This window comes from Miscanthus floridulus, chromosome 10, assembly GCF_019320115.1.
Source record: "Miscanthus floridulus cultivar M001 chromosome 10, ASM1932011v1, whole genome shotgun sequence".
In the NCBI taxonomy this organism is placed as follows: Eukaryota; Viridiplantae; Streptophyta; class Magnoliopsida; order Poales; family Poaceae; genus Miscanthus; species Miscanthus floridulus.
The window spans coordinates 85,970,071-85,992,640 of record NC_089589.1 but is presented as its reverse complement, the minus strand read 5'-3'; the positions used below and the strand labels follow the sequence as shown (position 1 = coordinate 85,992,640).

The window sequence follows — 22,570 nt, the reverse complement described above, 5'->3', positions numbered from 1 at the left end:
GACTCTGGGGGACCTAAGTCCCCAAGCCGCAGGGACATGGACTTGGATAATGCCTCTAAAGTTTATAATTCTATATAAGGACTGAGAAGAGTAAATACCATTAGAATCAAATTGCCAAACAAGGGAGTCATCTTCATCACAGAAAGTAATAGTTGAGGCCAGTTGCACTACTTCTAACCAGAAAAAAAAAAGAAACTTTGCAGTAATTCACAACTATTTTTTTGGATCTAAAATAACGGGCTTCCAAAAAGGCCCAGACAGAAGTCAAATCAAACATCAGTCGCAAAAGCACCATCACATCACGGGACGCATAAAAAGGGCAGAACCACACGACATATCGCAACACAGGCAACGAAATCAGCTAAATAAACACAATTTGTTTGCACCAGTCACAAGGCAACGGCTCACACGCAAGAAGCAATCGTACTCGTACATCGCGCGTACATTCACGAACGCCTGCGGCCTGCTCTATGTAAGATCAGTGCAGTTTTAATTTCTCTCGTATCGTAGCAACACAACGCAATATACACGCGTTGCATAATTGCATTGCATATGCGGCACCGTACCTACAGCTTCTGTGGCTGCGAAAGGGAGGTATCGAAGGACCTCCTCCTGACGAGGAGACAGGTGACCCTCGCCGCCGGCTGCTGCTCGATCCCCCGCGTGCGCATGGTGTCGCCGAGCGTGCACAGCACGAAGTCCGGGCGGTGCAGCGAGAGCGGGAGGCGGTCCTCGCCGACGGCGAGCGCGGTGGCGTCCAGGAGCACGTGCCACGCGTTGCGGTGCGCCTCGGAGACCCAGTGCAGCGAGTACCGCGCCGGCGGCTGCGTGGTGGAGGAGGAGGACGACGAATTCGAAGGGGAGACAGCCGGGTAGGCGAAGAGGCCCTTGGGCGCGTGCTTGGACTTGCGGCGGAAGTACTGGCTGAGCTGGGAGCCCTTGATGCGCAGGTCCAGCCACGACTCCGGCGCCGCGATCACCTTGGCCTCCTTGTACGCCGCGAAGGCGCGGATGCAGTCGCTGTCCTCGTCCAGGATCGACATGTAGTAGCTGCTCCGGAAGAAAGGGTAGCTCTCCCCAACCTGCAATAGTAACCATTGTTACTAATTTGTTACAGTGGAGGATGACAAGTCTTAGCTCTGATGGGCCTGACTAAATTAATTCTTGTGCTTGTGCAGGTGCATCAGTTTATATTAATTAGATTAGATGCTCGGTCGTCCCATCTGGAGAAAAATAATGCTACTTGTGGTTGCTTCTCATGTAGGATCGATTAAAGGGTCAAATGACTATACTAAATCATTGTGTCACACTCAAGCTCTACCATTTGCACCTCGTTGGTCCTCTATCTCAATGTTCCAAATCACCCAATAATATATCGCAAAGCTTTGTACTAACTTCAAAACCAGGACCATGCATGTATTATGTGTTAACGAAACACCAAAAGAATGTTTCATGGAGGAATATGATCAACGAAAGCCACCGTAAAAACCTGTAACTTTTTCACCAATGCAAATTGGGAGCTTAAAAATTTGAACCGAAAGAATTAAGACCAGCTAGGGCACATGATGATGCTCAAAAACATTATTAGTGAAGTGGAGTTGTTGTAGTAATAAATTAACTAATGATAATGATAACCAACAACAGGCGGCCTACCAGCATCATGGCATCCCTTGGCGTGGGCGCGAAGAGCACGAGGTACTCGTCGTCGGTGAGGCCGCAGTGGTGGAGCACCCGGTTCCTGGCCTGGATCTCCGGGATGGAGATGAAGCTCCCCGGGAACGACGACTTCTTGGTCAGGATGTCCAGCAGCCGCGACGGCTCCAGCCGGACCATCATGTCCACCATGTCGGGCCTCGCGCCGGCCGACGACGACGACCGCCGCCGCTCGCTGCCGCCGGCCTCCGGCGACGACGCCGTGCTGCTGTAGTAGGTGGAGTAGAGGTCGTCCTTGTCGCTGCTGCCGTCCTCTATGAGGCCGTGCGAGTACTGCGGGTACATGGCCAGCACATACTGCTCCACGTACTGCCGCTCGCTGGGCGTGATGGGCCCCGACCACCGCAGGTCCAGCCCGTGCAGCGTCGAGATCGCCTCCGCGATGATGTGCGCCGGGATGAACTCCCGCGGGCAAACCTTCTGCATATATATATATATATTTGCTTGCACCAATTAATTCTAATTCTCGGTGAAATTCAAGCATTTAATTTTAGATGTGCTTGGTCATCATCGCCTATATACTACAGCAAGCCAGCAACTAGTTACCTTCACAACCATGCTGTTTGGCCTGCTTGATGATGTGCCAGGAGGGGGTTTGGGAATTGAGGCGCAAATTCCCTCTTTAAATTCTCCACCAAGTAAGCCCTGATGAGTTGGATGCATACATATATACAAACAACCAATAATTAGTACAAGACTGTAATAAGGAATTAAATCATTTTAGCTGTTTTAGTTACTTTTAGCAAATCACCACATTATTAATGGATTCTCTAGCTAGAACAAAAACTAGATGACATACGTACCTTGTGTTCCATGTGAATGTGCTCCATCTTGGCACACATTTGTGCCGCTTTAATCGACTGTCTAAAGAGAGTATGTGTGTTCTTTGATGGTGTATGGAGCCTGCGAGAAGTCAAGTCACCACAAGAATTATGGAACAAGACGGATTAGACGGTATATAAGAACAGAAGTGGGGGGAGCTGATGAAGCACTGAACAGGTTTCAAGGATGATGCTTGTGGTTTAGGTGGTGTTGAATTGGATCTCTCACTTGGTTGCTTCTAAGTCTGGTCCTCAAGGAACAAGATATAGCGCTACTAGGATGCAACAGCTGTTTAACCATGGTTCTTGTTATTATTTATATTATGCCACCCCAGTTCAGCACTGATTGATGAGGGACACACATAACAAATAATGTCCATGTCTCTATCAAAGGGAGCATAAAAAAATTGTTGTGACATATATGAAATATCCAGTTGTTTCTATGTGCTGTTTAATTTGTGAAGATGTGGGTCTATGGCATCCAGCTACAGGTATATACCATATTCCTCTGCATTATTGGAGGCTTGGTCTTTCTTCAGCTGCAAAAAAAATATTTCAACACTGTAGGATTATTGGAACTGCATGCATGTACATAGCTAGAGTGCTATGTACACTAAGGAATGAAATTTTAGAATGAAGAAACAAGTAAAGCATTTTGACTCAGTCAATCGATCTGTTAATCCATTCTTCAATTTATCTTTAGGTTAAAATAGGAGTAATTTTACATATATGGTGGCATGAATTTGGATTTACAGTATGTAGTATTATTATGTGTTCATCAAATAATTAAGGAAAATATTTAACTGTATGAAATATTTTCAAACTATACATGATCTCCATGGATATCAGATCCAGACCTAATTGTAGGTGTGCTAATTTCCTTCACTTGTAAACGGCATCAAACCAGCAGCTGTATGAGAAAACATGCTGGTTCTTCTTCTTCGTCAGTTCTGCTGATGAGCAATGAATACTCAGAATTTACAGAGTTCTTATATTTGTGATGGAGGGAGTAGAATAGGACTCCTATATTTTTTTAAGCCAAATGCTAATCTTGAAACACAAATGGCTACCTATTTACTGTTTCGTCACTGCTCCACAGTCACACTACAAGTTTTACTTTTATATATGTCAAGTGCAACTTTACTTCAAACTGCTCAACAGTTAAAAGTTAAAGGTAGTGATTCTGAATTTTGGAAGGTCTGATAAATTTGTTTTAGGAGTTCACTGTGGTTATGAATCAGCAGCAATAATCAATGCAATGGTCAATTTAGTTGTTCACTTCGTTTAACAAAAAATAACTAGTCTAGAAGAGTCTGGATAGTGGAGATGTTGAAGAGTAGGTTGATCTAAAGGCTGAAGCAAGGCTGATGATAGACAGTGCACTCTTTTGTCAATCCAAACAATTAGATAATGCTTATGGTCTGTTTTGTGCTTTGGGTTCTTATCTTTCTTTAAGTTAGGATATGTGCCAATCCCCAAAGTCTCACAGCTTTGTTTTTTTAATTACATATTGTTCTTGCTAGCTTCTAGTGGGACAAAGACCTACCTTGAATACAAGGGCAAGGAATCTACATCTCTAATGCTCTAATTTTCCAATCGGAATTATTGAACAACCATTAGGTAATGCTGATGCAAGCACCCAAAAAGTAACCCTTTGGATCTTTGTGCACCTCGATTTGTCGATGATACTTAAGTCCTTGTGCTCAATTATACGTGTATATACAATCCAACTGGTCACGATCTAGATAGCTGGCTACATTTTGCTATCTAGAGTACGAGTATATATGCCAGTTTCTAATGATATATATGTGATGTAATTACAAAATTCAGAAATTGGTAAAGATTAAAAGAGGCATCAATCATACAGCTTTCAGTTTTCTAGAACCATCGTATTAGGTACTGCATATTTTCACACTGTACCCCCATATATACTTGTTTTTTTTATTAAAACAGCACGTAACTACATAGTTAATTGTAGACATATAAATCGCCTAAGAAGAGTTTGTGCTCTATATTAGAGATATGTAGATGTATTGTATACACATGTTGTATAACACATACCATTTCACCTTTTTTTGTGGAAAAGAGAAGTTTTATTAATTTCAAGAATGCTATATCAAGGTGATACAACATCTTGAAATCCTTCCGGCCTCTGAAAGGCACACAGCTCAAACAAAGAAGATAGAAAAATAACGTCAGGTCACCCTAATGGCTATCAATCCGTAGACTAGACCGTCATCCATGTGCCCAGGTAAAAAACTCCTTGGCCACCTGTACCAAGAATTGAGAAGCCGCTACAACCACCTCCTGGAAAGTAGGCTTCCATAGGATGGACCATGTACGGAACTAGTGTGCAGTTGAGTAAATGACCTACAAAAAGGAAGATTTTTTGTTTTCAAATATAACTGCATTTCTATAGAGCCACAAGACCAACACAAAAGCTCCCACTCCCAGTAGAACTAGCGGTTTTAGATCTTTTCTAAGCCCATCCAGCCAGCTTTTGAACAAATTGGATACATTATGAGGTCTAGGGAGTCCCCAAGCTGCGTATACAGTGGCCCAAACTAGGCGTGCATACTGGCAATCTAAAAACAAATGTTGTATCGTTTCATCTTTATGACAAAAACAACATTGTTTATTGCCTTGCCAATTCCATTTCGTCTTTGGTTAGAATGACCCTTCTATTAATGTACCACAGAAAGATTTTGATCTTCGTAGGGGCTTTTAACTTCCAAAGTCGCTTGTTAATGTTAGTAACGTTTTCGTGAATTAGGCCTAGATAATCTGATTTTACCGAAAATCACCATTCTAGTCTAAATTCCAATGGAATTCATCCTCCTCCTAGCTTAGAACCATAGAAGTAAGGCATGAAAAAAAGATTATTCCACATCACTAACTTGACGCCAAAGAGGTCTCTGCACCAGCCGTATCATGTTTCTTTCTAGCTAAGTATCCTATTAGGTAAAGGTCATGATATCTTTCCATACTTCTTGGAAAATTTAGTAAAGTTTTTGTTAATTAGAAAAAAATTGGTGCACCGAACCACAAACAAGACACATAAATTAAGTGCTGTTCCAAACAAGACATAAATTAAGTGATGTTCCAAATAAATGCAGCGTCCCTTTTACAAAAGTTGAAGTTTTAATTTATGCAAAGTTCCTTTAGCTTAAGTGCTATTAAATTGGGTTCACTTGTTGTATACATTTTTATGCATGGGCAACTAGACCAAATCAAGTTCTGATCCGTCATCATCTAGGGTTTTCTCTTGTTGAAATTTCAATGGAAGGATTAATCCTTTTTGCTTATTAGAAGTTCTAATATGTGCATGGACTTGATTTTTGTGCTTCTCTTGGACGCAGATCTTGAGACCATGATAAGATTTTCATTCCAGCTGATACATGCCAACTAAGAGCATCTCCAATAGGAGCCCTCAAATTAGGGCTCCTTTTTTATTTGAGGGCTCCCCCTACTTGAGGGTCTATTTTGTGTGCTTCTACTTTAGTAGAAGACTTCAAATTAGGGCCCTCAAATTAATTCTAGTAGACATTGTCATATGGGACCCACTCATCATGCAGCGATATCCACCATTGTTCCAATCAACTGAGCTATGGGGTGGAGGAGCACCGCCGTCGTTCCAATCAACCTTTGGAGAGGAGGGGGAGGAGCACTGGAGTCATTCGAATCGACTAAGCTATGAGGGAGTGGGAGAGAATGGGGGGCACTGGAGACGGCATGGGGAGGGCCAGGAGCACCGGGGTCACATGCCTCCAGCGAGTTGGGGACGGGGTGCACGGCGGTTCAAGAGAGGCGCGATGAAAAAAGATGCACGGGGTGAGGTGGTGCAGGAAAAAATATCCCCGAGAAGAGGTAGGGAGCTCCCGACACATCCCTGGAAGATGGGGTTGAGTGGGGAGATTTCAGGGCCTCCATAAAGTAAGGACTTGAGTTGGGCCTCCGTAAATTAAGTGTTTAGGGTCCCTGTTGGAGATGCTCAAACGCTCAGAGCTAATTTAGTCACCTTGAAAATGATTTTATTTTGGACGGTATGCATGCAGAATGTCAATACATGACTGTTTCAAATCCACATTTTCTCAAGGTAGCTTGAGCTAGTTGACGTCTCATGATAATGACCTGTATCTAACACCTCACCAAAAAAGTTCATCCTTGTCATTATGTGCAGGATTCAACCCCTAAAACATATGATAATTAGGTACCAGCTGAAGTAGTAGACTACTGAATTACTTCGTCAAATTGTTTTATACCTATATATGTCATACTAAAACATCTTTCATGCCATGTGGCGCCCAAGCCCTTACTCAAGAAATATGAGATTCATTGCCGAATGGGCACAATATATATATGTCCTTCCTATGCTGTGTCATGATATTCTTGACATGATACTCTCAAACTTGAATCCTGACATGTCGCTATTGTCCAAGAAACTAATTTTATAAGATAAGAAACTCACTTATAGACTGCCATGCTCATATTTATTGCAAAAGAAATTAATATATATTTGTCTAATAGAGCTTTGTTTTCTGTGTAAAGAAAAGTTGAATTTATGCAATGACTCGGGCTTTGCCTGACCAATTCAAGCAGAAAGAGTCTCATTCAATTCTTGCATGCTTCGCATCTGAAGAAATTTGGATGCAGAGCTCACTTGTTTTGACGTACTCGGCTAGCTAGAGTGTTAGTAGAGGCAATGACGAAGTACACTCTCCCTTGACCAACCTTTGAACACCAGTTTTCTATTTTGTTTTTCTAATGTGTAAGGGTTGTTGAAAAGGTGTACCCTAAAAGTTAGCTTAAAAGTGACATACATTTGACCAAATAAAAAATAATTATGGGTGGATGATAGGAAGGTGGGAGGAAATGGGTTTGGATGGAGACCTTTAGTTGTTGGCATGCTAATGTCACCAGGGTAATACAACTGAAGCCTTTTCTTTTGGGTGGGTGCCTGGGTGCTGGGGGGGGGGGGGGGGGGGGGTGTTGAGCTCAGGAAACCACACCTTGTTTTAAGAAATTATAGTCAGCAAACAGTTTTTTTTTTTTTGGAGACCGCAGACAATCACATATACGAGTGCACACTCACCTCTTATGAACGCATGCACGCAAACTCTACCCCTAACAAGAAGATAGGATTCTAAGTATGGCCATAAATATTTAAACAGAAAAATGGATCCTTTCATAGTTGCAGTATATTGTTACGTGCTCTTCACTAACATGTCCTTATATAGGATATTTCCTATCTGTTGTTTAGGAATTCATATTATAAAAAAGTAAGTAATACTAATCAGAAGAGAGTAGAGCAGCACTTTCAGAAGTGACTCGGTAGTCGAAGGTTTTTTGAAATTGATAAATTCACTCAATAGCCTTTCAATGTATATAACATTCTTTCCTGGATAGCAAGGAATGTACTAAAAAAGAGATTACTTCTACTACACAGAGGATCTTTAGGGACTGCTACAATGGTTTATAGGGATGGCTGTGTTTGAGAGTGGTTGTAATCCAGAGAAAGAGAATGAATCAACTGCACTTTTCCATTGAATGATCTCGGTATTTATACAAGTTGGAAGGACGCCATGGGAGTAGGGAACGTCGGTTCGGTAACGCGGAAACACGGTCGCGAACGGATATCCCTCCCGGCGATGTCGGTTCCTAGGAGTAGAAGGGGGAGATGCCCGTTGGGGAACGGATCGTAATTACAAGGAGATTTTACATTGGTCGTAGGATTAGATCTAAGGCTAGGACTTAATCCACGTCACTAATCTGTTGGTTAGGATCCGTGTGGATGTGATCACTCTAATCCTATTGGTTCATCTCCTGAGGCAACGGATTGCTTCTTAACACTCCCCCTAGATCGCATCCCGTCTTGAGATCAATCAATAGCTCCAGAACCTAAAAAAACCTTGTAGGAAAAAAATATGAGGTGATAACGTTGATGATACGTCATTAAACTCCTCAAAAACCCAGTGGAAAAAAATCAAGAGAAATGATATGACATATTTTTAGATTAGTGCCCATTGTAAACTTATATGGGAAAACCTTTATGGGAAAAGCCCATAATTTAGTTTAGAACAATATTATGGTCTATGGGCCATAATTAGTATAACCTCCCCCAAAACCACGTGGGAAAATATGAGGAGGAAAAATGTCTTTGATATTCCCTTAAAAACCTCTTATGAGGAAAATAGGAAATATGACATGTTATAGATTTGATATTGCCTCATTAAAACCTTATTTATGAGAAAGTTTATAAAAACTCATAATAGGAAAGAGTACAATATAATGCTTCACACATATTATCATTTTCAGAGAGTATATATCTCCCCCTGAAGCTTGCAAGTCTTTAAATCGTCACATACCAATACCATGAACAAAATTTTGGAACGTGGTACCTGGTAGTGACTTAGTGAATAAATATGCAAGATTATCACAACACTTTGTTTGCAAGATATTAATTTCTCCATTCTGTTGTAATTCATTAGGATAGAACAACTTAGGAGAAATATGTTTAGTTATATTGCTTTTGATATAACCAGTTTCCATCTGTGTAACACAAGCAGCATTATCTCCATAGATAATTATGGGTGATTCAATGGAACAAATTCTACTAGATTGTTGTATGTGATTAATCATTTTGCGAAGCCATACACATTCACGTGATGCTTCATATAGTGCAACAATTTCGGAATGATTTGTAGAGGTCGTCACTAGAGTCTGTTTAGAAGACTTCCATGATATGGCAGTTCCTCCATGATATGGCAGTTCCTCCATTATAGGGATCAGATAAATAGCCAGCATCAGTGTATCCGATCATAGTTGGATCTTGGTTTCTTTGGAAAAATAATCCAAGATCTTTGGTGCCATTGAGATATCTTCAGATTTGTTTAGCTCCTGTCCAATGACGTTTAGTTGGAGCGGCACTATATCTAGCTAGTAAGCTTACTGCAAATGCTATATTAGGCCTGTTGCAATTTGAAAGATACATAAGTGCTCCAATGACACTGAGATATGGAACCTCAGGTCCCAGTATCTCTTCATCATCGTCCCTTGGTCTAAATGGATCTTTCTCCATGTCTAGAGATCGAACAACCATGAGAGTTTTGGATGGATATGATTTATCCATATTAAATTTCTCTAGTGTTTTCTGGATATAGGCAAATTGATGCACTACAATTCCTGAGTGAAGGTGCTTGATTTGTAAACCCAAGCAAAATTTGGTTTGACCCAAATCCTTCATTTCAAATTTCGTCTTTAAGTGATTGCGTGCTTCGTTGATATCCTGTGGATTGCCAATGATATTTAAATCATCCACATATACAGATATAATGCAGAACTCTGTTTGGGATTTCTTTATGAAGACACATGGGCAATCATCACTATTGGTTTATCCCTTTTGTAAAAGAAATTCACTCAGTCGGTTGTACCATATTCGTCCCGACTGTTTTAAGCCATATAGTGACTTATTAAGTTTTACACAATATGTGTCGTGACTTGCTTTAGGGTTCATAATAGGGATTCCATCGGGAACCTTTATGTAAATATCCAAATCAAGTGACCCATATAAATATGTTGTCACTACATCCATCAACTGCATAGATAGATGATTTTGAACTACCAATGATATTAAATATCGGAATGTTATTCCACTCATAACTGGAGAATATGTTTCATTGATATCAATGTCGGGTCTCTGTGTGAACCCTTGTACTACTAGTCCCGCTTTGTATCTCACTACCTCATTATTTTCATTCTGTTTTTGGACAAAAACCCATTTAAATCCCACAGGGAAGATTTTTGGAGGTGTAGGTATTGCTGATGAGAATACCTTTCTTTTTGTGAGCGAGGCTATCTCTGCTTGAATTGCTTCTTTCCATTTGTTCCAGTCCGAGCGCTTTTTGCACTCTGTCATGGTCTTGGGATCTAGATCATTTTGGATGATTTCAGCAATTGCTACAGCGAAGTATATGTCAACAACCATAGTCTTTCAGTCATATGATTCTCCAGAATTAGTATAGTTTATGAAAATTTCTTGTATCCCTCGTGACGGTTCGTTATTTACCAATAGGATAGCGTCAGGGCGTTTCGATGTCCTAACATCAGATATTGAGTGCACTGTTGATGTGGGATGTGAATTTTGTATATTCACTTGGTGTCTCTCAACTTGTTCTTGAGTCACATTTACTAGTTCAGAAATTTTGTTGTTCTATTTCCTTTGGCGCTTAGGAGCCACATCCTAAATAACGGCCTTACTTTTCCCCCTCTTACCTTGAACAAGTTTCTGAGTTGGGAGTTGAAAGTTTTGTTTGGTACCTCTATTCTTTCAGGCACATTTCTAGTAGGATGGTAGGATTTAGTGACACATTTATAATCAGTAAATGTGTTAGGCAGATTATTTGCAATGTTTTGTAAATTTATGATTTTCTAAACTTGGAGTTCAGATTCTTGTGTACGTGGACCAATAGTGGAGATGTCTTGGGCATCCTAATTTATTTTCGGGCATTCTTTTTGGTACTTGAAATCTTTCCCTAATGTCGGGAAATGATCCTCCTTAAAGATACAGTCAGCGTATTGGGTCATAAATAGGTCCCTTGTAAGGGGTTCCAGGTATTTAATGATCGACGGAGATTGATACCCGACATAGATCCCTAATCTCCTATGTGGACCCATAGATGTACGCTTGGGCAGTGAGATCGATACGTATACAGCGCAACCGAATTTTCGCAGATGGGAAATACTTGGTTGATTTCCACGTACTAATTGTAGCGGGGAAGCTGTATGATATGCAGTTGGTCGCAATTGTAGTAAGTCAGTAGCGTGTAAGACTGCACGACCCCAACATGAAGTTGGTAGATTACAATTATGCAATAGTAGTCTTGCTATAAGCTTAACTCTCTTGATAAGAGCTTCTGCTAAACTATTTTGAGTGTGGACATATGGAACTGAGTGTTGAACTTGAATTCCTAGAGACAATACAATAATCATTCAAAGCTTTTGAGGAAAATTCAGCAGCATTATCCATTCTTATAGATTTTATCTAGTGCTCAGGATAACTTGCTCTAAGTCTAATAACTTGAGCTATTAGTTTGGCAAAAGCATGGTAGCGTGTGGATAAGAGACACACATGAGTCCATCATGTAGATGCATCTATCAAAACCATGAAATATCTGAATGGTCCAGATAATGGAGTAATGGGACCACAAATATCACCTTGAATTCTTTCAAGGAACTTAAGTGGTTCAGCTTTGATCTTAAGATAAGATGGTCTTAAAATCAATTTTCCAGCATGCAGTGCACACAAAATTAGATGATTCTAGGAATTTAGAATTAGCTAAGTCATGACCATAGGAATTGTTTATAATTTTTTGCATCATCCCTATGCCAGGATGACCAAGGTGATCATGCCAAGTTTGGAATGTATTGACATTCCGAAAATTATTTTATAGGCAACATGTGGTATGGGTTTAATGTATGTATAATATATTCTAGATGGTAAAGAGGAAATTTTCTCAAGAATTTGTTTGCCATATCCGGTATCTTTGATTAAGAGAAGAAATTCCTATTTTTGTTCTTCATGTGTTTCCACGTGAAGGCCAGTTTTTCGGATATCTCTATAGCTAAGTAAGGTACGAGTTGAGTCGGCATACAATAAGGCATCCTCAATTGTAATTTGAGTACCCATGGGAAGTGTGATAGTGGCGCAGCCAGAGCCTACTATCGTTGCATCACGTCCAGCGATTGTTAGAACATTTCCTTGTCTCTTTGAGTTTGGAAATATTTAGTTTCCCTTAGTATAGTATTAGTGGTTCCGCTATACACTAGGCACATTTCCTCCTCCATTGGATTTAATCCCATAGAAATCTTTTCGACAAGAGTCTTCTCCTTCTCGATCTCGAGCAGTGCTGATAAAGTGTTTGAGAGTGGTTGTAATCGAGAGAAACAGAATGAATCGAACTGCACTTTTCCATTGAATGATCTCGGTATTTATACAAGTTGGAAGGACGCCATGGGAGTAGGGAACGTCGGTTCGGTAACGCGGAAACGCGGTCGCGAATGGATATCCCTCCCGGCGATGTCGGTTCCTAGGAGTAGAAGGGGGAGATGCCCGTTGGGGAATGGATCGTAATTACAAGGAGATTTTATATTGGTCGTAGGATTAGATCTAAGGCTAGGACTTAATCCACGTCACTAATCTGTGGGTTAGGATCCGTGTGGAATTGATCACTCTAATCCTATTGGTTCATCTCCTGAGGCAACGGATTGCTTCTTAACAGGCTGGACCAGCCGTCCTTACCCATCCGTCTATAGAAATCGATTTTTAGGGGCGGCTGGATATTTTAAGAGACGACTAAAAAAAAATGAGCCCCTCCTGCAAATCATTTTTCAGAAATTACAAATCTAGACCAAAAATAGGAAAAAAATATTTTAATCCAGGAAAACCCCACCGGATAGCCACACGATTTTTCGCAAGTCACAGGTCACACAATTTTTCAAGAAAAAAAGCTAACAATGTGCGGCCACAGGGGCTCAAACCAGCAAGCTCAACTCTGCATGCTCCTCCCCCCAGCCACTCCACCCATGAGACACTTGTCTAGTTGGAATATTTGTTTCTCATTTTATCGTCATTCAATTTTAAAATGAGTTTTTGGGACTGTAAATGAATTCAAATGAAAAAGTTGTCAACATCAAAGTTTTATAACTTTTCGAGATCTACAACTTTAGTTCTGGTTATTTCCACATCCAAGATCGTTAGAAGAATATGAATTTTAAATATGAGAAATTCAAACGTAATTTTTCATGGATAGATGATTTGTAATGAAAATACTGTCAACTACAAATTGTACAACTTTTTGAGATCTACAACTTTTGTTTTGGTCTCTCCATCCGACATCGTTTTAAAAATTCAAATTTCAAATATGAGGAAATTGAAACATAATTTTTTGTTGGATAGATGATTTCAAATGAAGAAGTTGTCAACTACAAAGTTTTACAACTTTTCAAGATCTACAACTCTCGTTTTGGTCGTTTCTCCATCTGAGGTCATTTGAAAAATTTAAATTTCAAATGTGAGAAATTCAAACGTAATTTTCCTTGAATAGATGGTTTCAAATGAAAAAGTTGTCAACTACAATATTGTATAACCTTTCGAGATCTATAACTTTTGTTTTGGTTGTTTCTACTTCTAAGATCGTTGCAAAAATTCAAAATTCAATATGTAATTTTACTGTTCTGCCCATTTTTAGAGGCGGTTCGAGGTCCAACCTCCTCTAGAAATCGATTTTTAGGGGCAGTTGGATATAGAGCCACCCCTATAAATAGGTTCATTTGTAGAGATGATTGAAAATACTTGCCACCCCAATAGTTTTTTTTACAAGCGGCTCGTTTTGAGAACCTTTTTAGAGGCGGTTTTAGAGTCTCTACAAAGGAGGCATCTCTATAAATGCTTTTTTAAGTGGTGGTGCTCCAGGTTTTACTAGCAAGGATATTAACAAAGAAAGAAATATAGTCATGCAAAGTGGAGCATCTTTGTCAACACAAGGACCAAGGTGTCTAGGTATACATGGCCTAAATATGAAAAATACGGCCTTGCTTAGGAAATGGTTGTTCAAACTCCCACCAGAAGGTCTATTGCAAAAATTCCTTCAAAACAAATACCTAGCACCAAGTCTTTAGCTCAGGTAGAATACAAAGTAGGAGACATGCGCTTCTAGTTTGGTCTCTCATGAAGGTTATGTAGGATTTCCTTCGTTTAGAATCCTTGTGAAAGATGGATCACATGTTAAACAATATATTTGTCTCTACAAGATAGCTAGACATAAATATATTAACATAGCGGAAGTACTTATCACCTCTCCACCTAACATTTCATAAATTGCATTAGATGGAACAAGATGTTACCACATGTCAACATTGAATTGGGGCAACAACCTATAATGTATCTCACTGGAATCTAGCTTTGAATGGACAATCCTACGTGAAATCACACTATCATTCGAATCCATATAGATTGTGCCCAAATTAAACAAATGCTTATGGAATTTAAAAGCAACTTTGAATATAAAGATCTTTTTATGGTACTTACACAAAGTTGTGCTTACAAAGGATAACTTGGCCAAGCAAAACTGGCAAGGGTGTCATATTTGATTGTCAGTTTGCCATGATAGTTTGGTTTATAACTCAGGCAGATTTAGTTTTGTTTATAACCTAAAACTCGTAGCATGTCACATATGTTTGGCGCTTGGTTAGAAGGGATTAGTAAAAAAAATTGAAGTGTTTGGTCCTGTTAGGATCATCTACCATTTATTGGTCAGTTTGTTTACATATGAATGACTTAGTCTTTGAAAAGAAAAAAAAATACTCTTCTCTTTTGTAAGTTATATTCTAATCTATTCACTGGCTTCATAAATGGGCCATCTATTTGGTTGTGATGGCTTTGTAGCACTTGGCGCAGGTGGCCAAGGTTATCTTCTTCTGGATACATGAGTGGTGTTCTAGTCTTTGGACTGATAATCAATTGAGTGTGTGCTGTTCTTCTCTTTTGGTGATCGTATGCTTCATGTAGACGCTAGAAGTAGTATTTTCCTTTTATTATCATGATGTGTTGCACTAAAAAAAGTTTCCTTTACTGAAAAAGGTTGTGGTTTGTACAAGCTTGTAGTTGAAAACAAAATCTTGCTACAGGATATGTAACGATTATGAACTAAGTGTATCTTAGTTGTTATGTTCCTTATAGTGAAACCTGCCTACTTGTTTCCAGTCTTCGACTTAACACTAGCGCTTATATTTTCTCGATTTATTTATTTAAATCACACACTAGTAGGGCTAGCACTTGTTGGAGACGCCTATGATCCACCTCGGGACATTTTTGAGTGTCAACACACTATAAACTAGCCCAAACAATCAAAAACACGCAGTCTGAAATTACCAAAATGGTTCGTGGTTGCCCACAGATACTTTATTAATTTCTTGCTACAACAAACAAAATTGACCAACAATCACACATTGGCTGATGGTGATTATAAATCGTAAACGTTCACTAGCATCTAATTTAGCTGCGCAATGGCTGGTCGGTCGTAGTGTCCTTAATATTGTAACACTCCATGGATGCAACGCAGGACGCAGCTGGAGACATCACTGTCAGAGCTGATGTGTGTCTGAATAGCTGCTATTCCAAATAAGTCGCCTTCAACCTGAGCTTCGCCGAAGCAGCCTCCTCCTCCTGGCGATCAATTCTATGACAAATTAAACTATTGTCCTACAACTGTCGATCGTGATATTGATTTCCGTCGAAGAAGATATTGCATTAAATGTACTTGCATGCAGACACAGGTCACTTTCTCGTCTCATGTTTTGTAAGTTATCTCATCTAAAAAATGTGAGAAAAATAAATTTTGTAATGGTTTACAGCCGATGTAACACTACGTATATATGGAGATCCGGTTAATTTGTTTGTTGTCACCTTGCACAATTATTGGGGCCCCTCTGGAAATTTGTATGATGTCATGTATATACAAGATCAACTCCTACAACATATTTAGTGATTTTGAGCCAAAAATTCGACTAAGTTCTCGGTCATCAGAGTAATGAGAGAGTGAGGAGTCACTTGCCAATGGTGATTTCAGTGCGGGTGGCATCCTCTTCCCACACGCCCCTGTGGCCTTTTCCTCACGCTGGAGGCCCTATTCCACTCACCCTCGAGAATGGAGGTGTCATCAGTGTTGTGCACGAGGAAGGTGGAGACGATGCACTACTACAGAATGGACTTGTTGTCTCGGGCAGTAATGGCCTTAAGTCCCGGTTACCGCGCCGGGACAACGATCCCGGGACTAAAGGTGCCACCTTTAGTCCCGGGTCATCGAGCCGGAACTAAAGAGGGACCTTTAGTCCCGGTTGGTGTTACCAACCGGGACGAAAGGTCCTCCAGCCGAGCAAACGTGGCCGCACCCTTTAGTCCCGGTTGGTAACCCCAACCGGGACTAAAGGTTCCTTTTCTTTTTCTTTTTTTTTGTTTAATTTGTTTTCAGTTCAGTTACACGTATTTGTTTAATATATAATATGTTTTTATGTACGTATTCTATGCTGCTAATATAAATACACGCACGCATATAATTACATCTAATTCTCATCTCGAGCATTATTATATTCGAATAAAGTATGAACCTATATATATTATAGATATATATGTATATATACAACACTTTCATAATCTTGTTCTCGAAAATAACGATATCAATAAACATTTAATTTACATCATTTATTCCTTAGGATCAAAGTAGAACTCGCCGTTGGGATTTAGCACTTTTTCTAGAAGAAATCCTGCTATTGACTCTTGAACTGCTTTCAGATGGTCTTTTTGCATGACCCTTCGTTTCAACCATTCAGTCTAGCATTTGAAATAAAAGGAAAAGTATTAATACATATATATATATTCATTTAAAAATAAATAAAAAATTGATATATACGTACTCTGAGAACATCTTTAGGAGTTCTTCTTATGTGCGCAGTGATAAATTCACAAACGTAGTAGCCACACAAGTTATTACCTAGTTGCTGCCGCAAACACCACCGTACGAGAAGAAGATTATTCTCAGCATCTCACACGTAAATTGAAGTACGATATAGTAATTAAACACGTGGGAAAGTGTATATAGTACAACTTACTGGTATTTCAACTACATTAAGTAGTGCCTTGCAATCCTTGCGATGTTGCCGAATAAACTCTTTTCAAACCCTGTGCGACCAATAATGTACGATCGTTAATAAATTATGGCAAAGTCTATTCAATAATAGTTGTGCGCAAGAGATCAAAATTATCCCTGGATAATGTCTATCATATCTTGGTATAGTGCCTGCTCTTTTCTCAACGAGTCAAAGATTACTAACCGACTTGAGTTTAACTTAATGACAATGAGTATCCAGTGAAACCTGCATTGGTTTATACACACACGTACATGCATATAAGTTGTATTGATATTACATAAAATGTGTAGACTACATTATTATTAACACTTACTCAAAGTTGTACGGGAAAAGTATTGTTGTCTTGTCGTGCTACTTCACGAAGAACATCATGATATTCTCCTATGCTTTAGATACCCACCGCTCCTTGATAATAATACCGGTTTTGAATACGATATAAGGATCAATGAAGCCAACACTAGTGTCTTGTATTCTTTGGAGCTCTGACATCTGGAATCTGTATATAAATATAAGTTACATGTGAGGATAATTATATACATGTACGCATGGAAGTGAGTTTATTAAATAACAGTAAGAATCACTTACAAACAAAAGGAGCTAATGATTGATTTGTCCAGAGCGTCCATGTGGTATAGTTGATGCAATTCTTTGAAACTAATATGTAAGATGTCATCGCCACGGAAGTAATGATGGTCTCTAAATCTGACAAAGATCCACTGCTCACCCCTGCCACACGCCTGCATATACCACTTGTTGAGCAAGTATATTTGCGTACCCAATTCATTCAGAGCCGCAGGGTTGTACAGACTTTTGTCATATTTATAAGTCTTCCAGGTATCAACTTCCAGGTTCTGGATTGGAGCTTTGCCTGTCAATTGATCTAAGGTTAAACCAGTATCTTCAAAAAAAGCATTAAGGGCTTGAACCAACACTTCTCTAGAGTTGTCTGGTCGATAGACTTCTATGTTGGAACCATATTCATTAGCAACAATAAGATTTTGCATTGGTTACTTCTGTTGTCCGAGCTGTGGGACATCCTTCCCTGATGCTCTTTTCCTTTTCTTATCTGCATCATGTGACTTCACGAGGGAGCGGTCATAGTCTGATAGTGGCGAAGGCTTACGAAGTTCAATCATCTTTTTTTTATGAGCATCGACCTTCTGCCTCAGCACATCTCGTGGTATGTAAAAGTACGGCTTCTCCTTAAGCTTCGCTTGACTCTTGTTTTTTATATCTATAAAAAAATATTTCACTTTTTTGTCTTCTTCAGCTGCTATTTGCTCATCAGTCTTTTCAGGAAATATTTCTTGAGAAATAACTCTTTTCTCGGGGTCTTCTTTGCCGCCGGGACCTTAGACGTCTTTGTAGTGCGTCGCTGTGGAGGGGGTGGGGGCGGTGTTGGAGACCGGCGTGGAGGCGATGAGGCCGGTGTTGGTGGAGACCGGCGTGGAGGCGTTGGAGATCGTTGTGGAGGCAGTGGGGCCGGTGTAGGAGTTAGAGATCATTGTGGAGGCGATGGGTCCGGTGTAGGAGTTGGCGATCACCGTGGGGATGAAGTCGTCTCCCCCCCTGCGACGCTGTGATGAGATGGGGAATGAATGATTAGGCTAGGCTGGGGGGAGACCAATGTTTTCCTAAACGCTAAACGGTAAACAGTCAGTCACCTACCGTTTAGCCGTTATTTAGGCAAAACGTTGCATTAAACGGGCTAAGCGGCCAATTAAACGGGGTAAACGGGTGATTAAACGGAAACGGCGCACCACTGTGTAGCGTTTACACGGTGTGTAAACGGGCTAAACGACTGTTTAGGCGAACAGTGGGGGAGACCCTGCTACAAAAACAAGTTGTGTGTCAATTATTTTTTAAGCCAATAGAAAATTAATGGAAAATAATATTTTATTCACTTTCATTCGTACCTAGGGTGAGGTAGGGGAAGCGGTGGCGCCCCAGGAATGATGATGAAGCATTTGCACCATTGAATAAATGTCTTCTCTGCTTCTCCTAGTGTCTTCTCCCTATCACCGCCTTCAATGTCAAGAGGAACATTGCTGTAACCTTTGAGCACTCTATCGACCGAGACGCTAGCATCTCCAGGTTGAATAACTGACCCATGGATTCTTGGTGTCTTCGTTCGGTCTATTAGAGATACAGCCCCGACAGCCACCATGATTGATGCATTATTACCATCTGGAATGTGCAGCTCACATGTTGTTAGAGGCTCGGTAATGTCATCAACAGGGAAGCGCAACCCAGCGTCGTCTTGAATAACTGGCAGCTCCATAGAAGCACAACTGCTTTTCATCTAACCAACGGGGCTAATGGTGACTCCCGGCGTTGATTGCGATTGCATTTGACTCATTGCTAGCTGCACTTGCCTCTTGATCTCCTCCTGCATTCTTGTCTCAAGAGATTTTTCTCGTTCACGTGATTCAAGCAATGCTTGTCGTGACTCATCAACAAATTGCTCCAATGCACGGATTCATTCTGCCTCCTCATCCTTCTTTCTCTGACGGCTTCTGTAGGTATCCTTGTCTGCTGAGAATGCGTGTAGCCATGGAACCGCCCCATAGCCTCTTGTTCGACCACCGTATTCGGGATTCTCTAGGGCATATGTCAATTCATCCTTCTCTCTGTTGGGCTTGAAAACACCACTATCAGCTTCTTCCCTAGCACGAGCTAGTCTCTGTGTTGCTCTCTCAATTTTTTGGCCAAAAATTAGCTTGCCAGTGTTTGGGTCTAGGCTTCCCCCATGAGCATAGAACCAATTCTTCGCGTGTTGAGGCTAGTTCTTCTCTATTGTTTCAGGTATGATTCCCTTGGCAGTAATCTCTACTTCTAGGTTCTGCCACTTAGGAATAGCACTCCTATAACCACTTGATCCCATGTGATGATGGTATTGCTTCTGTCGGGCATTCTGCCGATTCCTCATTACACGTTCCTCACTGTCTTGAGATGTCTTGTATTCTACGAAGGCATCCCAATGAGACTCCAACTTGACAAACGCCTTAGCATTGAAATCCGGCGTAGCATTCTTCAAGATAAACTTTTTATACAATGTCTTCTTCTAACTCTAGAACAATGTTGCCATCTTCTTCATTGTACAATCCCTCACTAGCTCCTTCAAAGCATCATCTGCTTGTAATGTGAAATGCTGAGTGATATCTCTCCAAGCTAGGTTCTTGTCACGATCAGATACAAAACTAACATTAGGAGCGGATATCTTCTGCTTCTATTCACGAGCACTAACTGGGATCCTATCCCTTACAATGAACCCACATTGATTGACATATGTCTGAGCATGTGGTCCCAATGGTTTGCCGGTGTCGGTGTCGAATTCTGATATTATGAAACGGCCCTCTAATGGTTTTTTTGGCCCTCGGACTTTCCTACTTTTGTCAGTGGTTGATGTAGATCCAGAGACCAGCTACATGAGTAGAAACACAATGATTAACAACAAATATACGTACGCATGCATCTATAAGAGATGATAGATAATCGAATATACCTCGCCAGTATTTTCTTGCGCGACAATTTGTTGATCTTCAACCACCGGCATATTCAGGATATCCTCATAATCAGTAAAGTACTGACTCATGTCATCTACATCCACATTGGTGCCGGCGTTGATAATATCCGCCATTATGTTATCACTCAAGTTATCATCCAGAGCAACCATTTGTATCTTCAAGATAACACATAGATAGAATTATTATGGTACATAACATAAGTACATGTGATAACACATATAGAATTACTAAATCCAATTAAATATAATAACACATAATATTTCATAAGGATAAACAATAATAAGGTATAGGCTTTGGAATCGAATAAAAAACATTTTCGATCCAAAAACATGGAAATAAGTACATGTATATATATACACATAGAATGATACAATATATTTTCTCTCTCTCTTATCACATAGAAATAAGTGCATATGTCTATATCTCTAGATATGCATGTGATAACACATAGAATGTCTCTCTAGATATAATTTTCTCTCTCTCTCTCAACACATAAAAATAAGTACATGTATATATACATACAGAAATAATTAAGTACATATGTATACATATAGAATCTCTCTCTAGATATATATAGAGAGATAGAATATATAATTACTAAATCTAATTAAATAAATCTAACATGAAATTAGATAAACTAGTAATAGATAATACATTTTAATCTAACATATATCAAAAACTATAATAAAAAACTATCTAAATAAAATACTAATTAAATTTTAATACATTTAAATCTAACATATATCAAAAACTATCTAAAAATAACTAAAAAACTAACAATAAACTACTAATTAAAATTTAATACATTTTAATCTAATATACAGCTGAGACTTTGTAAAAAAATCTTAAAAATATGGCCGATCGAGAGCAGCAGATCACGAGAGTTCGACGGAGGGTACGGTGGGCGCGCGGGAAGCGTCGGCGACAGAGGGTGGGGTCGGGTGCGGCGGCGGAGACAGGATGCGGCGTGCGATGCGGGCCGGGAGAATGGCGCGGCCGGGCGGGGGTAGACGACGACGACGGCGCGACAGAGACGAGCTCGACGACGGCGGATGGCGCGGCCAGGCGAGGCTAAGCAACGGAGGCGAGATCGAAGATGAACAGAATAGACGTTCGATATATATAGGCCGGGACCCAACACCAGCCAGGACTAAAGGACATTTAGTCCCGGCTGGTAAGACCAACCGGGACTAAAGGTCTAACCCTTTAGTCCCGGCTGGTGTTACTAGCCGGGACTAAAGGTATTTTTGGGTGGGCACCGAAATTGCCGCCCACCCTTTAGTCCTGGTTCTTGGCCTGGGCCGGGACTTGAGGCCTGAAAATTTTGGCAATCCGCCAGCGTAATTGGAAAGGCCTGGAATTTTGATTTTATTTAATACTAGGTTAATCAATTAATTCCATAGCAACTTCAATACTTTGCAATATTTATTTTAAAAAATACTATTGATTAACTAATTATTTATTGTAAATAGGAAAATTTTGTAACCTAAAGTTTTTAATTTCTTTTATGAATATAGAATATAAATGTTACTAATACTAAGTATTTTGTTAATGCAAAAATATATTTGTAACTTAAAATTAATAAAACTAATATTATTCGATAGGAAATTTATTATCACATTATTGTAATGTCAATGTTTCAATTTTTTCTCGGTTTTTGACCAAAATTGATAGGAATTTTTTGTTGAACCTATAAAAATAAAGAAAATATAGTATTTTTTGTTCTACAACTTTTTCAAATGAAAAAATGGCCTATATAAGGATTGTATATATTGATGAGCTTAACAAACTTGGTATTCAAAGCTT

The 22,570-nt window shown here is 39.9% G+C and overlaps 1 protein-coding gene across 1 annotated transcript; it reads right to left on the bottom strand.

Moving 5' to 3' along the window:
* Positions 1-416: 416 nt before the first annotated feature.
* Positions 417-2,792, bottom strand: LOC136485008 (uncharacterized). Its single transcript, XM_066481960.1, has 4 exons — positions 2,517-2,792; positions 2,260-2,358; positions 1,654-2,133; positions 417-1,082 (listed from the first exon to the last, which is right to left on the bottom strand). The coding sequence occupies exons 1-4, from the start codon at positions 2,553-2,555 to the stop codon at positions 567-569; spliced, it is 1,134 nt and encodes a 377-aa protein (XP_066338057.1). The 5' UTR covers positions 2,556-2,792; the 3' UTR covers positions 417-566.
* Positions 2,793-22,570: the final 19,778 nt, after the last annotated feature.